We start from the raw sequence: 17,534 nt of genomic DNA on the forward strand, positions 1-17,534 counted from the left end.
CTAAAGTTTGAATTGCTTTAGGAACATGAGAAGAGTTAATGTTATTCACAGTAATTGTCAGAGAAGAATGAGGTGCAACTGTTACCGATTTTTTTTAAAGAAAATCTGTGCTTCCACTATGGAAAACAGTATGGAGATTGCTCAAAAAGTTAAGAATAGAACTATCATACAATCTAGCTATTCCATTTCTGTGTATTTATCTGAAGCATACAAAACCAACATGAATTTGAAAAGAAATGTGCACCCTGACGTTCATAGCAGCATTATTTATAATAACCAAGATATGGAAACAACCTAAGTGTCCATAGATGGATGAATAGATAAAGATGTGGATATATATACACAATGGAATACTACTCAGCCATAAAAAGAATGAAATCTTGCCATTTGAGATAACATGGATAGATCATGAGAGTATTATGTTAAATGAAAAAGCTCAGAATGTGAAAGACAAAAACCATATGACCTCAGTCATATGTGTAATATAAAAAAATGCAAAAATTAAATGAACAACCAAAGCAGGACAAAAAAACCTCATAACACAGAGAACAGATTAGTGGTTACCAGAGAAGAGGGTTGAGGGTGGGTGAAAAGAGTGAAGGAGTAAATGGGTTAATACATATAAAATACTTAGAATTCTTAGAATAGTGCCAGCATTCTCCTACCCACTCGGCCAAATCTCAAGCCTGGTTAAACCCATGCAACCACTTTCTGTATGTTTGCTTCTCATAGTTGGGCATCATTGGTGAAATGTACTCAACCAGTCAGAGTGGTACTCAACTAATAGGTAAGTGGCCTAGTAAGCCTACTGCTAATTAGTGCTGTCTTCTGGTAAAAAGCTGATCAGAAGCTTTGATGATCATTTGATACTCATCTGTGTATTGCAGGGTACTTGGGCTTGGCTCCTTTCTTGGGGACCCTCAATATAAGCATTATTTTTGGATCTGTCACCCATCAGATTACCCAAAGAAACATCTTTCAATTTCCTGCACAGAAAGCATAAACCCAGATGCCAATTTTCAGAGTGGAGTAGGAGAAGAGAGGAGGGGAGTGGGTCTTATCATCATCATATCTCTATTCCCCTGCCCATCCCCTGCGACGTGAGGGAGGAGGGGCAGTCACTTGGCTATGTGGAGTGAGTAAGGGGATCTTAGGATCTAGCTGCTTCTTAAACTTTCAACCAATTCTCTTATTTTTAGCCTCACCCTCATCTCTACTCTTGGAGGTAGATGATGCCTCCAATTTCTGAATGTGGGTTTTGTGGTATAACTGAAAATTGTTTATGGATTTTCTCACTGCCAACCTATGATTAAATTTGCTTGAATCTTCTCAATCAGTTGCCTTTCTTCTATACACATTTTTTAGATTAATTTTTTTCTAATTTCCTGTTCTCATTGCCTTACAGATTTATGCCTTAAACTTTTCTTTATTGTCATTTTAATGAGGTTTATTGAGGGAACAAAAGTAAACTAATGTGTTCAGTTTGTCTTTTTTATCCAGAACTAAATAGCATTTTTAATTAGATATTTTTTCTGTAACCTGTTAGTATCTGGGAAGGAAGTTTGTTTTGGTATATTTGTTTTATATTTCATACCTGTGCAAAACTCTCTTATTAATTCTAAAAATTAATTTGGGACTTCCCTGGTGGCGCAGTGGTTAAGAATCCGCCTGCCAATGCAGGGGACATGGGTTCGAGCCCTGGTCAGGGAAGATCCCACATTCCGCGGAGCAACTAAGCCCGTGCACCACAACTACGGAGCCTGCGGTCTAGAGCCCGTGAGCCACAACAACTGAGCCCGTGTGCCACAATTACTAAAGCCCGTGTGCCTAGAGCCTGCCTGTGCTCCACAACAAAGAGAAGCCACCACAGTGAGAAACCCACGCACCACAACAAAGAGTAGCCCCTGCTCTCCGCAACTAGAGAAAACCCACATGCAGCAACGAAGACCCAATGCAACCAAAAATAAATAAATAAATAAATTTATAAAAATAAAAAATAATTTGGCTATACTATATCTAATTAACTATTCAAACCACTTCAGTCTGTCCTCTGCTCCCAACACTTGACCAAAATTGCTCTTGCTAGGACTACCCATTTCCTCCATATTGCTAAACACAAAGGACACTTTTCTGTCTAATCTTAATTTATGTGTTTCAGTAATATTCCACAGAATTTATCCATTCCTCCTTTTTGAGGTACTCTTTTTTCTTAGCTTCTTCAACATATCATCCTTCCAGGTTTCCTTATACTTTTCTGGATGCTCTTACCCTTAGATAGGCTCTCCTCCTTCAGCACATTTGGAGTTTCTTAGAACTTGTACCTGGGCTTTTTTCTGCTACTATTGTTATCATCGTCACCACTAACAACTGTCATTATCATTATTACTACCATAAAATTAGTTTTGCAGCTATCACAACTGTTTTAGAACACCATGTTTCTATGCCATAGAGCTTGAAAAATCAAGACTATAAATTTCCTAACTGTTGAAGAAATCGACAAATCTACTGACATATAATTTCTTGTATGGTAGGAAAAATGAAGTTTAAGTAGGAAAAATTAATTGCAACACATGCAGAAAGCTTCTAAGAAATTCTTATATTTCAGTCTTTAAGAACTTGGCAATAATAAGCTTACTTCAGAGTTTCAATCTGGCCTGATAGATGGCCACCCAAACTAGACATTCTGGTTTGCTGGGGTCAGATACTAGAATCAATAGAATTGTTTCCAACTATATTATTTATACAGCATAGTATACTGATTGTTAAGTACTTCTGTGGTGAACTGGATTGACTGGTTTGGCCATACAAAGATTTATATATTGGTATAGATCCAGTATATCCAAAAGGCTTAAAGAATCTTATTTAAGTATGGAAAATAGCTTTATTATTAAGCCTACAAAATAATTCTTTCCATGAAAATCTTGAACTTTAGTGAATTACCTATACCCAAAGAATGGACCCTTTTGAACCAGATCTTATCTTCTCTAGCACCTTATATTATAACAATAATAATTATAATGATATTGAAAATTATTTATATTGAAAATTATGAGTCAGGCTACTAAGCATTTTCATGTAATTTTCAAAACAACTCTACCAGTGTAACTATGATTATCCCATTTTCTTGAAGAGGAAACTGAAATTGAAGATGCTGCCACTTTCTCATGGTCCTACAATTAATAAGGTATGGAGCTGAGATTCAAATATAGGTCTGATCTGACTGCAAACCCTTCCAATTTGTCAGCTGTGCTGCTTTCCTTCCTTTTACGTGTAGCAGTAGGATATATATGTAAAATTATATATATTATATATATATAAAATTTCCTCCAGGTAATCTTCTTTTATCTTCTTTTATTAGGGGACCATTTGCTTGTTTTTTTTTTCCTTCTGAATTTATATGTGTAATTTGACCTTAATTTTGTGTTTAGAATACATTCTGTAATATAATTCTAAATCTCAAACAGTATTTATCATTTGTGTGCAGAATTCTGTGTGTGTGTATGCAGTTATTTTTGTTATACCACAGTTATTGGTAAATAAATGTAAAGGCATTCAGACACTTGAAAACAGTTATAAGACTCATTTTCTGTTTCCTTACTCCCATTTTCCACAATCTGATGTCATTCCTTCTTGTAAAACTGCTTTGGAAATATCACCACTAAGCTACTTTTTGATAAATCCAGTGAGCTATTTTTGGTCCTTTGCTTTCTTCAGCTCTTAGTACTCTTGTTTGCTCTCTTCTTGAAGGACTCCTTCTCACTGGTTCTTTGACCTTACATTTCTTATAGTTCATCTGTTTCTGCTGTTCCTTCTTCATCAACTTTGTGGGCTCCAGTTTCTCTACTTTCACCATAACTAGTATTTTTTTCTTACTCTGGGTATTCTGTGGGTCATTTTATCAAGTTCTGTTATTTTAACTTATGCCAAGTGTCCCCACAGATATTTCTTTTATACATATATCATTTTTACCCCTATATGTGTACACATTGTTTCTTATGGGGGCATTTCCTTTGGAATGTCTCAAAGATACTTTAATGGGTCTCAAATGAATCTCATTATCTCCCCCTTCTCCAAAATTCTTTGTCCTGTTTTCTTTTTAAATAAATGACACCACTATCTGCTAAACTCCACTGAAGTCCAAAGTAGGGAACTATTTTGACTTTCTTGCTCAATCTTCACAGCATCCTCTACCCAGCTCTCCCTCTAATTTTTGTCCTTTTATCCATCCTCACTGCCAATGCGTTAGTTTGGTTCATCATCATCTCTCACTTGATTACTTGTAATAATTTCTTTTTAAATCAACTAATTTTATTCAGATATAATTTACATACAGTAAAATACACATATCTCAATTGTACAATTATCAGATTTTTGACAAACGTATATTCTGTGTAAGTAACATTTTCATCAAAATATGGACCATTTCTATCACTCCAGAAAATTCTTTTTTTCTCCTTTCCGGTTAATCCACCCCCACCCCCGCATCCAAAGGTAATTACTCTTTTGATTTCTGTTTGTGCAGATAAGTGTGACTACACTTGAACTTTATATAAATGGAATCAAACAGTATGTACTCTGTTGTCTTTTACCTAAAATAATGTTTTTGAGATTCATTCATGTTGCTTCATGTATCTGTAATGTGGTTTTTTTTTTATTATGGAGTACTGTTCTATTGTATGAAGATATTACAATTCTTTTTTTTTTTTTAACATCTTTATTGGGGTATAATTGCTTTACAATGGTGTGTTAGTTTCTGCTTTATAACAAAGTGAATCAGTTATACATATACATATGTTCCCATATCTCTTCCCTCTTGAGTCTCCCTCCCTCCCCCCCTCCCTATCCCACCCCTCCAGGCTGTCACAAAGCACCGAGCCAATATCCCTGTGCCATGCGGCTGCTTCCCACTAGCTATCTACCTTACTACGTTTGTTAGTGTGTATATGTCCATGACTCTCTCTCACCCTGTCACAGCTCACCCTTCCCCCTCCCCATAACCTCAAGTCCGTTCTCTAGGAGGTCTGCGTCTTTATTCCTGCTTTACCCCTAGGTTCTTCATGACATTTTTTTTTCTTAAATTCCATATATATGTGTTAGCATACGGTATTTGTCTTTTTCTTTCTGACTTACTTCACTCTGTATGACAGACTCTAGGTCTATCCACTTCATTACAAATAGCTCAATTTCGTTTCTTTTTATGGCTGAGTAATATTCCATTGTATATATGTGCCACATCTTCTTTATCCATTCATCCGATGATGGGCACTTAGGTTGTTTCCATCTCCGGGCTATTGTAAATAGAGCTGCAATGAACATTTTGATACATGACTCTTTTTGAATTTCGGTTTTCTCAGGGTATATGCCCAGTAGTGGGATTGCTGGGTCATATGGTAGTTCTATTTGTAGCTTTTTTACAATTCTTAAATTCATTCTCTTGTTGATATTTGAATCCAGTTGTTGTCTACTATGAATAAAGCTACTATGAGCATTCCTATAAAAGTCTTTTTCAAACATATGTTTTTATTTCTTTTGGATAAATAGCTAGAAGTGAAATTGTTTGATCACAGGACATGTGTATGCTTAAATTTACAAGAAATTATCAAACATTTCCCCAAATTTTCTGTATCATTTAACAACTCCTTCAGTATTTTATGATATTTCTGCTTGAGTCATATTCTTATTGCCATTTGGTGGTTTCAGTCTTCATAATCTTTATAATTTTTACTGTTTCATGTGTGTGAGGTGGTACTTATGAGGTTAAAATTTGTATTTCTCTGATGACTCATTAGTCATGTTGAGCACTTTTTCAGGTACCTACTGACCACTTGTATATCTTTTCTTGTGTGTGAAGTGGCATTCAAGCCTTTTTCTTATTAAAAAAGTTGGGTTATTTGTCATTTTATTATAGATTTGTGGCAGTTCTGCGATAGTCTAGATATGACCTTTGCCATATACATCTCTCTCTATATATCTGTCACATATTTCCCACCTGTAACTTGCATTTTCATTTTCTAGTGATGTAATTGAGGAAGAGAAATTTTTAATTTTGATGAAGTCCAATTTATCAATTTTTAATTTTATGGTTGGTACATTTTGTGTCCTAAGATTTCTTTTCATATCTCAAAGTTACAAAGATACTTTTCTCTGTTTTTTCCTTAAAAACTTCTTTATAGTCCAGCAGCTTTTAAACCATTCTTTGTTTCTCATATTGTTCGGGCCCATAATTTCTCTCCAGTTTAGTCAGAGTCACTTTTCCAAATCTTAAATATAATGATGTTACTTATCCTTCACCCACCAATTTCAACTTCCTGAGCGTTATTTGATGCCATCTCTCCAAACTCCTTAACATGATTTATAAAGCCCTTCATCACGTCTTTCTTTTTTAAAAGACCTGCCTTCCCCTATCCCCACCCTCAACTATTCTTTGCATTAGTTTTGCCAAACGATTTATACTTCCCTCAAAGCACTACATGCTCTTTTTCTTCTGGGCTATTGCACTTTCCCTGCCTAGACTGTCTTTTTCTCTACTCACTCCCCTCTCCACCTAGGTAACTCCTATTTGTCTCTCACTCGGTTTCTTTCTTTTTTCCTTTTTTAATATTTATTATTTTGTGGGGTATAGTTGCTTTACAATGTTGTACTAGCTCCTGCTTCACAGCAAAGTGAACCAGCCATATGTATACATATATCCCCTCCCTTTTGGATTTCCCTCCCATCCAGTGTCACTTTCCCTAAGCAGACTTTCCTGATCTTTGAACACTGGTGCCCCTCCCACATGGTCCCAGAGTACATTGGGGTTTCTACTCTTACAGTGGTTTTCACACTATTCTGTACTGGTTGTCACTAAATCCCAAGTTCCTGGAAATCCAGAGCTGTGTCTTGTTCACTATGGTATCTGCAGTACTCAACAGAATTCTTATCACATAAAAGGAGTAACAGAATATCTTAGATGGTGGATAGAGCAGGTGAAGATAGCAAATGTGACCCAGTAAACTTTGATTCCTTGAATTCATCATTATTTATAGTAGATATTTGATAACCATTTGATTTGTTTTCCATCTTAGTATAATATTTTAATACATCAACACATATTCATTACAGAAACTTTAAGAAAGAATACAGAAAAATGAAATTATTTATTATGCTACCTTCTACAGCTAATAACTTAATATTTTGATGTAATTTCCTTCCAGTCCTTTTTAGTTGTATATGTGCTTTGCATGCTATTTAAAAATACAACAAATAGTATATGCAGTTTTAAATTTTAATAACTTTCTTAAATAGCCACTGAAATGAGTGCATACACAGATGTGATTAAAATGATGATTTAAAAAGATAGACTCATATTTTTATATTCAAGAGATTGTTGTTTCCTTCCAAAAGCCAATGATTTTGCAGTTGTTCAAACATTTTTGGAGCCACTCTTCAGAAATGCCTTTAGAACCAAAGAAATATAATTTCTTCAGAATCACACCTGATTTTTTTATTCAAAACATCAATTTATTGAACAAATACTTAATGAGTTATAGACACATTTTTTAGGTTCTGGAGATTCAATTGTAAGCACGACACAGTTCTCTTCCTTCAAGGATCTTGATTACTTTTTATTATTTAAGAATTTTCATGACAATTTTCCTCTCCCAGAAAATTAAATCTGCGTGGAAAGATGATTATTTGCTATGATTAATGATTTCAAAAGCAATACATTGCTATTTATTAAGGACTTTCATAACTATTCCAAAATATTTTTATTAACTGCATTATAGTTGGATTAAGTCACTATTTTGAAAGTGATCACAGCAATTGTGAATGAGACCAGATGAAGCACAAATTTTTAAAAAATCAGTAATATTATTTCACAGTATTATATAAAAGTGCCACATAAGCACTTTTTTCATGATTTCCTTTAGAACTGGAAGCTTTCATGGATAAGTTGAATTTGACATAAATTTTGAAGAAGGACAAATACATATAAAAGAAATGAAAGGTGGGTGAATTTTTTTTTGTGGCGTAAGAAGCATGAGCTGAGGCATGGGAAAATGTCAGGCTTATTTGGTTAGAAAAAGTGTGTGTAGGAGAATGGGATGAAGTTTTAACAGTGGCTTTCAACTAAGGGTCAAATCAGAATTAGCTAGGAAACTTTAAAATGTGTCTTTAAATATGTCTTCATTATTCTGATAACCCCTTGGGTATATCTGAGCCAGAGTCTCTTTCTCTTAGGACTTAGAGAAGGAGAGAAGGGAAGGGTTGGTTATGAATAGTTACCATATTTTGCTTCTGTGAACCTTTTCCCCAGCCAATGGACTTTGAGTACCAGGTTAAGGAATTTAGATATCAGTCTGTTGGCAACTGGGACATATTACAAGTTTTGAACCATGCTACTGACAGGATAAACGCTATGTTTTAGGTAGATCAATATTTTGGTGGTTTGCTTGATGGATAGCAACCATGTAGCTTTTTGTTACAGTGAGACGGGAGTACAACATATTGTTGTTAAAACAGGAAAATAATTTAATTTCTTGTGTTGGTGAAACTGTAGTAAGATAAAACCTTTTCTAATGAAGGTTTTTACTGGATCTGAAAATTTAGATACTTTTTTTGCTTAATTGTTCAAAGTTGACTGTGAGACTGTGCAAGTAGGTTACTGCCATTATTAGAACTGTTATAAAAGATGGCTATTTTAAGCAAATAGAACAATCACCTGTAATGCTTATGCCCTCAACAGATGAAGGGCCCAAAGGAAAGGAATTCAAATTTATTTTCTTTATTACTTAAGCATTTTCTGAGAAGAGAGCCTCAGTTCAAAGCTTAAGGAAAAATGAAGATAAGTAACATTTAGCTCAGTTAATGTAGTCAGTTTCTATAAACTTATGAATTTGGAATAAAGGTAGTATCATGAGACAGTGCTCCTAATTTGTTCACTAAGCCCAGGCAAGGATCAGATTCTTGGTGGCTCAATTTTTCCATTTGTAGGACGGGGGTAATATGCCTATTTTATGCATCTCATGTGATGGTTCTGAAAATCTTTTCAAATGGTTATTCTCAAATCATATAGCTGCAACATTAGATAAGGTTTAGTTTCCATATATGTATTCTCTTCTTTTTACCTCTATAAAATTTCTAAGTTTTATTTGATATTGGTTAACATATGCAGTACAGGAATGAAAATGGTTTCTTCACGCTAGGAACAAATTTTAATACTTCACGTGTAAAAATGTTTGTAGTATAAATATGTTTCTAAATGATTTAATTCTAATTAGGCTGGTTACTTGCATTTGAGAAACAGTTGCAAAATAATTACTCTCTCTACATTATATGAAGAATAAATTAGAAATATCAGTAAACTGCCTGGCTTTGATCTTCTTAAAGAAAGTCATTAAAATGAGGTAATATTTTTAGCGTTCAGGGAAAATGTATCCATTTATTTATTCAACAAATATTTTAGCACCTATCATGAACCAGATATCTGTATTGTTTTAGACACTGGGATGTTCTTTTTTTTTGTGGTACAAGGGCCTCTCACTGTTGTGGCCTCTCCCGTTGCGGAGCACAGGCTCCGGATGCGCAGGCTCAGTGGCCATGGCTCACGGGCCAAGCTGCTCCGCGGCACGTGGGATCTTCCTGGACCGGGGCACGAACCCGTGTCCCCTGCATCGGCAGGCGGACCCTCAACCACTGCGCCACCAGGGAAGCTCTCTATGATGTTCTTTATGATGGAGAGCAATGAGATTTGTGCACACATTCCTAAAGAAAGTGATCACAGTTTTGTTTATGGGCAATATCTGTTTTATTACCATATAAGGCTAATGAGCATTTTGTTGTCCTTATTGTTATAGCAACGCATTTAAATCATTGTCTTGAGATAGTATGTTTGATAGTCTTCTGCTCGATCTCCAGTATATTTTTTTATTAAACAGATTTCCCAAACCAAATTACTCCTAACACTTTTTGCCCTGCTACAGGTCACATACTGAATGTAAGATAGTACCCTACCAGCACTGAATAAATATTCATACTGATAGTACTTCTGGATTCATACACTTTAACATTCTGTAATAGAGTAGCTATTGACCTGTATTTGTTAATTTGTATGTAATTCATTCTTTTAGTCATTCTCTTCAGCTCTACTAATAGAACCTTCTCTAACATGTCTCCACATGTGTTACATCATGTTTTCCTTGGTAAAGTCTTAATTTCCAGAAATTAAGCATATTTGGATATGAAGCATATTTGGATCATCTTGTCTTTTACTTTCTTGTGCCTTCTTCTTGACTGATTTTTGTCTTTGTGCCTTCTAAAGTTTGGTCTTAAATAATTATCAATACATTTAAATGATAATTTCAAATTGACACAGTTGAAGTTAAACATTTCCTTAACATCTATCATATATAGTTCATGTATATGCATAAATACTCTATGTTATGACCACAAGTTGTTCTACTTAAAATGTTTTGTTTCAGCCAACCTGAATGTGTAGGTTTTACTTGGACTGTATTGAGAACAAATAAGTCTGAATATTTAATCATTCCTTCAGTAGCAGAATCTTTTCTAACCTATGTCAATGTGGTATATTAAAAATATTTCTTTGAGAAGCATATATTAGAGCTAAATGTGAACTTCAGAGACATTGCTTTCTCTAATCCTGCAAATCATATTTGATGGTTTATATATGCACTGAAATCTTTGTACATTCATAGTATCTATGAAATATTCCAGGAAAATCATGTTTAGGGCTTAACTTACTAGAATAGAGTTATCGAAAATGGAGTTTAATTGGCTAATAGACGAGGTGAGATACTGTGGGACACCGTGAACACCTGTGGCTTGCTCTTAAAGTTGACATCTTCCTAAGGGTACAAGCAGAGAACTGTTTTACCCTACGTATGAGACAGGAACTTACCTCTTATTTTCCTTGAGTAAACATATAGTTACTTCCAAAACTGAGATCTTTTAGGCCTAAAGGATATGTACCTGGTTCCATGCATTATTTGCTGAAAAAGAAAAAAAATTCCTATACTCTTTAGATTACTTAAGAAAAATCCAGAAAAGTCTGACACTTGGAAAAAAGGCCAGAGTCAGAACAAGGAAGAGCTTCTGTTCCTGACTGGAGGCATTTCCTGTCCTGTTTCATGGAACATGCTAAAAAGTTTTTAAAACTGCCTCATGCGGTTTGTCCCCTCCAAGGTGATTATAAAGGGACCCAGATATGCTGATCTCTGTTCTCTGCACATGGCACAAATAGAAAGCTTTGAGCAGGAGTGGAAAGGCACACTGTCACTTGTCTTTCTCCTCTGAAGAAGCTGGGACACATTCTGCTCAGCCAACATGTTCCCAGAGGAATGTGATTTAACTTCCACTTTTCACACTGTAAGAAGCAACTCTGTAGACCTGTCCGGGAGGGTGATGGCAGCCTGAGAGGAATTTGTATAAGTGTTTTTCACTCCAGTGTTTTCATGTGACCTGACTCTCATTCTCAATTTAGTTACATCTTGACCTGGAAAATGTAGCCAAGGTTTGCCTCTCTTCATTTGGCTTCCCATGATTCATGTTGTGCCTACCTCTCCTTCCACTCTCCCACCCCATGCAGCGTCTTCACCCTTTCCCTTGCAACCTACCAGTAGAGCCTGTATAGATGTCTTCAAATGCATTTATTCTGTTTCCCTCAGTAGGGGTTTTACTTCCAGGGAGATAAAATGTGTTTGAGTCCCTGAAATACATACAAGGAGTATCCGCTGTAAAGCAGCCTAAGCCATTCCCCACTCCTTTCTCCAGATCTGTCTATTCATATAGCTGGCAGCTTCTTTAAGAACCCTCTAGTAGTAAAAGAATTAATATTCTCCACTTATCCCTAGATTTTATCCGCTCCCCCCTCCATTAAATGACTGATTTTTATGCGTGAGATAATAGACAAGCCTTGGATGACCTGTTTTTTTGTTTGTTTGTTTCTTTCCCTCCCTCCTCCCTCTTTTTTCCTTGCGGTAAAATAGTGCTGAAGAAAGAGGGCACTAGTGTACAGCCTAGATCGCATCCCTGCACCGTCTGGATTAGAGCTGAGGCGTCTGCGAACCGAGCTTGGCCGCGGTACTCTGGCCCGGGGACCACAGCGCTGCCTACCCGGACTCAGGTCCGTCTCAAGTCCAAATTCTCCAAGCAGACCCAGGTGAGCAGACACCTCCCGGCGGGGGAACCCACCCACAGTGACAGACACAAGGTCCCAATCTATGGGATTTTTTCTCCTTGTCCCAGAGGCATCCTCGATTATTTCTTTCTGTTAGTCCGGCTTCCCCGGGAAGCGTCGGGACGCATGGGTGCCTGGGTTGCCTTTCTTATTTTGCCTGCCTCACCTCCTGTGCTCTTGCTCCTCGCCCGCTCCCTTTGCTCCTTTCTCGTCTGACCCTCACCTTGAAAACGGGAGCCGGAGAGGGACGAGGGAAAGAGCCAACTTCAGCCCCGCAGGCGGCTGAGATTTGGCGCCTCTGCCCCCGAAGTGGTAGGGTTTGAATATACCTGGAGGAGCAGTAGCTGCAAGGAGAAGAGAATGAGGATGGAGGGGTACTGGGGAAACGAGGAGGGGTGTGTGTGTGTGTGTGTGTGTGTGTGTGTGTGTGTGTGTGTGTGTGTGTGTGTGTGTGTGTGTGTAGAACGCAGGGAGGGGGGTTGGTGAAGTCGGGGGTTGGCGGGCTTGGGGGCTGGAGGTTAAAGAATTGCAACTCGCTGGTCAAAGCGTCCGCAAACGGCCCTGCGGAGGAATGCCTCAGCCGCTTGACCAAGCACTGTCCAGGGTTCTGAAGGCGGCAGGACTGAGCTGCCGCCGCCAGAGCAACCAGGAAGCTCCCCTCTGTTCCCTTTCTAGCAACTATGCAAAGCCAAAGGTCTGGATTTAGGGAAGTGCAGGGGTCCCTCCATTCCCTCCCTCCATCCTGGGTCGCGGGAAACAAGTTACCTCATCTGTACCCTTTCCCCCTAAACGTCTACAATAAGCTGACTTCTTGGGGTGGGGGAGGGAGGGGGGATGTACCAAAATCCGACATGCGGAGACTTTTCCAGGCGTTGCCTTAGTAACTAATATGGATTTCCTCAAGCTGGCAAATTTATATTTACTACTTGGGTAGTACGTTAGGGTCTCTTCAACCCCTCAAAGTTAAAGTAAAATGTGCACCCCTGGTTCGAGTTTATTTTGAAGTAGCGCTTCTGCCTTCATAATGAAAGAGTTTCCAAATTTCTTCTGGGGAAAAAAGTTGATCTTTTCAAATCCGGAAAGTTCTCTAAGGTCGAAAGACGCAGCTCCTTTTTTTCCCTCTTCCCTCCTCCCCCTCCAGTCAGTAATCGTGAGGGTATTTGGGGACCTGGAAGAGACTTGGAGCTGCAGGAGGGGACGGGTCGGCGAGGCTCTGCGCCTCCCGGGACGGAGGAGGATACTGGGGGCCGAACGCGCCACCTTCCGCCTTGACCAGAGCTGCCGCCCAAGCTGTCCCTCCAGCCGCTATCATGATGTCCTTCCAGCCCATATCATGAAATGCACCGGTCAACTCTTAACCAGCACTGACCCCAGAGTTTTGACACAGGTCCTGTAATAACGGAGCTTTGACTTCCTTCCTGTTTTGCCGGCAGCGTCCAGCTCATCCGAGCCACCACGACTCCCATGGTACCATTGGTCAGTTTACCTGGATGCACCAGTGAAGAAGGGGGACTCGAATACCCCTAAAGACGCCACCAGGGCGTAAAGGTGGTCGTGGAGGACCAGGAGGAGGAGGAGGAGGGGAAGGAGGCGGGGGTGCAGAAGCTGAAGTCGTCGGACAAGGGGCGTTGGCGACGGGGGAGAAGCAGGCGTCAGGCGTCGGGTCCGCACTGTGAGCGCGCAGAGCCTGCTGGCTGGACCAGCGTGGGAACGCGGCTGGCCGGCTGTGGACGGCGTCCTCAGCATAATGGTCCGGCTCCTCTTGGTTTTCTTCCCAGCTATCTTTTTGGAGATGTCCCTTCTCCCCAGAGGCCCCGGCAGGAAACTGTTGCTGGCAGGAGCCTCGTCTCAGCGCTCAGTGGCCAGAATGGACGGAGATGTCATCATTGGGGCCCTCTTTTCAGTCCACCACCAGCCTCCGGCCGAGAAGGTCCCCGAGAGGAAGTGTGGGGAGATCAGGGAGCAGTATGGCATCCAGAGGGTGGAGGCCATGTTCCACACGTTGGATAAGATCAACGCGGACCCGGTCCTTCTGCCCAACATCACCCTGGGCAGTGAGATCCGAGATTCCTGCTGGCACTCCTCTGTGGCTCTGGAGCAGAGCATTGAGTTCATCAGGGACTCTCTGATTTCCATTCGAGACGAGAAGGACGGGCTCAACCGGTGCCTGCCTGACGGCCAGACCCTCCCCCCAGGCAGGACTAAGAAGCCCATTGCCGGCGTGATCGGCCCGGGCTCCAGCTCCGTAGCCATTCAAGTGCAGAACCTGCTCCAGCTCTTCAACATCCCCCAGATCGCATATTCCGCCACAAGCATCGACCTGAGTGACAAAACTTTGTACAAATACTTCCTGAGGGTTGTCCCTTCTGACACTTTGCAGGCAAGGGCGATGCTTGACATAGTCAAGCGTTACAATTGGACCTATGTCTCCGCGGTCCACACGGAAGGTAGGCATTGCATTTGGGGAAGAAAAGTGCACAGAAAGCCAGGGCATTGCTTGATGTGCGCTTGGGATCACAGTGTTGTTCCTGTTTATTTCTAGCACCGTGGGAAGAGCCTTTACCCTTCTCCATACATGCCCATCCAGGCATTGCCTTGCATCCTCATCCTCCTATAATTATAGTGTAGGAAAACTGTCCCATGGTGTTTCCGGGGGTAGCAGGAACCAAAAAGACACCAAACTTTCCATGAACAGTGCCCAGTTGTAGTTTTTGGACTTACATATTTGTTTGCCCTGATATTCTGAGTTTGTGTTTATTTGCCCAAGATGTTATACTACCCTTAAGTGACTGGCTATGATTTTCCAGGCTTAATAGACTAATCCAATGTGAGCAGTTAGAAAAACCAAAAACCAAAAACCAAAAACCAAAAAGCAAACTGCTGTCCCCTAAACTGGACTTGAAAGCTTTATCTTGTCATGAACAGCTGAAGGTGCTTCTTTGTTCTGGTGTGCCCCCTTCTTACACATTTATAACTTACCTGTAAATATTGGATTAATGCAGTCATCTCCCTCACTATATCAGAAACTTATGTTTTAAATTCTGGGGTACCTTAGATACAAAGGAAAAGTAAATAATTTAAATAGTTATTATTTTTTTCCTACTTAATCAGTTAAAATTGTCCATATGCCCTCACTCTCCCCAAGAATTATCTTGTCTTATGAGCAATAGCACTGATGACCTCTTGGATTTGAATTTTGGTTTCTAGTTTGTTTGTTTGCTTTCTAACACAATGACTTTGCTTATTAGAATTTAAAGTTAGACAAATTATAAATTACTAATAAAATGATAGTAGATATCATGTTTAAAATAGCTTTTAAAAGTGAAATAGATTATACCTGAGGTTAAAAACTTTGATTTATACAGAGTCTTACAGACATGCATTCTCAAATAATTTATTATATATAGACTTTCTTTACTCTTCTCATCTTATCCTATACTGATTGTTGGATAAAATGAAACTTTTGAGTCATCTACTTTTAACTCCCTCAGGTTTATAGAGAAATTGAGACCCAGGGTACGAATTAATGTCCAGGACAATTCACGTGTATATGCTGGCATATGGAAGAGAATCTTGAAGGTATTGCTGCATTTATATTTCTTAATATCAAATTATTAACAGAAAGGCCATAGGTATGACTTCATGTTCTTTTAACAGTTACACAGTATTCAGTTACTGGTGTGAAGTCTGATACAGAAATTAAGAAACATTCTTACTGAAATGGTGATATGGTTATGTTAATGAAAACTGATGCTTTAACTTTAACGGGAGCAGAGTTTTTAGGACAAACAAAAATTGTGTAGAAATTTCAGACTTTGATTTTGGAAAAAAAAAAAACAACACCTTCCTGTTGCAGTGTTGTGAGTTCTAAAAACTGAATCCTATTTCTGAATCTTGATTTTTCATAGTGAACTGCCTGCCTCTTTTTCAACAAAATCACATATTACTCTTTTAAGACACAGATTTAAGTTCAGATTTTAACTCCTTACATTTTTATGGTTAATGTTAATTTCCTACATTTTTTTGTTTAGTATAGTTTCCTCCAGTGCTTAGATGGACCATCTTGAAAGCCCAAGTTAAAAATGTGTTAATTATCAGCATTAGAGCGATCTCTCTAAAAGGGAATGGCAAAAAGTAGATTGAATGTGATTTATTTAATTATTTAATAGTTCTCCCTCAAATGAGCTAGGTAATTCATTATAGATATTAGAAGTGTAAATACCTCCTTCAAGAAGAAGTAATACATCATTTTTACAAGGTAGTTTTATTTTCTATATTTTATTATGTCATTTTATTTTGGGGGTGGAGAGGAGTGGAGAAAAGATTACCCCTCCCCCCTTCAGTATGTTTTCCAGTTGCATCCTTTTGCTAAAAATAATTGCTAATAGCACTTTCTGACAACTAGAGTTGTCTTTTTGGAAAATTAATTGGACTTGTGTTTACAAATTATGTTGAGGAAGGGCTGATATTAAAATTCCACCCTTGTGTTAGTTTGGATTACTTTGTTCCCTTTCTGCCTTCTGACTTGGGTTGTGTGGCAAGGATAATGTCCGATAGCATTATAATAGTTGATTACAGACTAGATTGTGTTCATAGAACAGCATTAGAGCTAACTTTGGTGTCTATTTTATTACCAAGAAATGATGCCATTCACCTTGCCTTTTATATATATCTTATTTCTTCTCAAAGAGAATTTGTTTCCTCTCTTATTAGATATAATTCTGTGGAAACTAAATTGCTTTTATTTTCTTCTATCTGCAAAGAAATATAACAGTGTCCTTTGTATAAGCTCCAACTGAAAATTTATTTTTTCTGAGGTTCTGCCCTCCTGCTTCTCAGGAACCCATAGTGTACTGGCCTGCAGGCACTTTCTTGCATCATCTAGTAATTTTCCTGTCTTCAGACTGATGGGGTCACCTACTGGTGACAGTTCCCTGTCAAAAAGCAGCTAAGACCACATATCAATGTTGTCTCTGCCATCTGGGCACTATTCAGGAAGGAAGCTAGATTGTCTGGATATTAGCAATTTGGAGTTTAGAAATTCTGGGACCTCCAGTGACCTTCACCTCTCCTTTCCAAATTAGCCATTCTCTAGTCAGTTTATCATCACAATTTCTTTTATTAGAAGTTAGCCTAGTATAGTTAACATTAAAAGTAATAGGTGACTAGATTAGCATACCTTCATTTCTATGGTTAATATTGCTTGACTTTAAAACCATAGATGGAGCATCCTATTCTTTCTAAAGTTTTATATCCCTTTATTATTTTACTTTATATTGAAGTTAAGCTTGGAGGTGTTTTCTGGTTTTGTTTTAATCAGTTAGAATTCAGTTGTTATATTCTTTTACATACTTTT

General features: G+C 38.4%; 1 protein-coding gene across 2 annotated transcripts in view; it reads left to right on the forward strand.

The window, feature by feature from the left end:
* Window positions 1-17,534, forward strand: part of GRM1 (glutamate metabotropic receptor 1) — a gene marked incomplete at its 3' end in the record, with an annotated part of 396,780 nt that overhangs the window by 25,826 nt on the left and 353,420 nt on the right. The window contains exons 2-3 of one of the 2 annotated variants that reach the window (XM_079939225.1): window positions 11,988-12,160; window positions 13,612-14,625. In XM_079939225.1, the coding sequence (XP_079795351.1) occupies window positions 13,926-14,625 (700 nt within the window). In that variant the 5' untranslated portion in view covers window positions 11,988-12,160; window positions 13,612-13,925. Of the gene's footprint in view, window positions 1-11,987; window positions 12,161-13,568; window positions 14,626-17,534 lie in introns of those variants that run through there. The other variant, XM_079939226.1, reaches the window with a different exon arrangement.

This window comes from Stenella coeruleoalba (genome assembly GCF_951394435.1).
Source record: "Stenella coeruleoalba genome assembly, chromosome: 12".
Classification (NCBI taxonomy): Eukaryota; Metazoa; Chordata; class Mammalia; order Artiodactyla; family Delphinidae; genus Stenella; species Stenella coeruleoalba.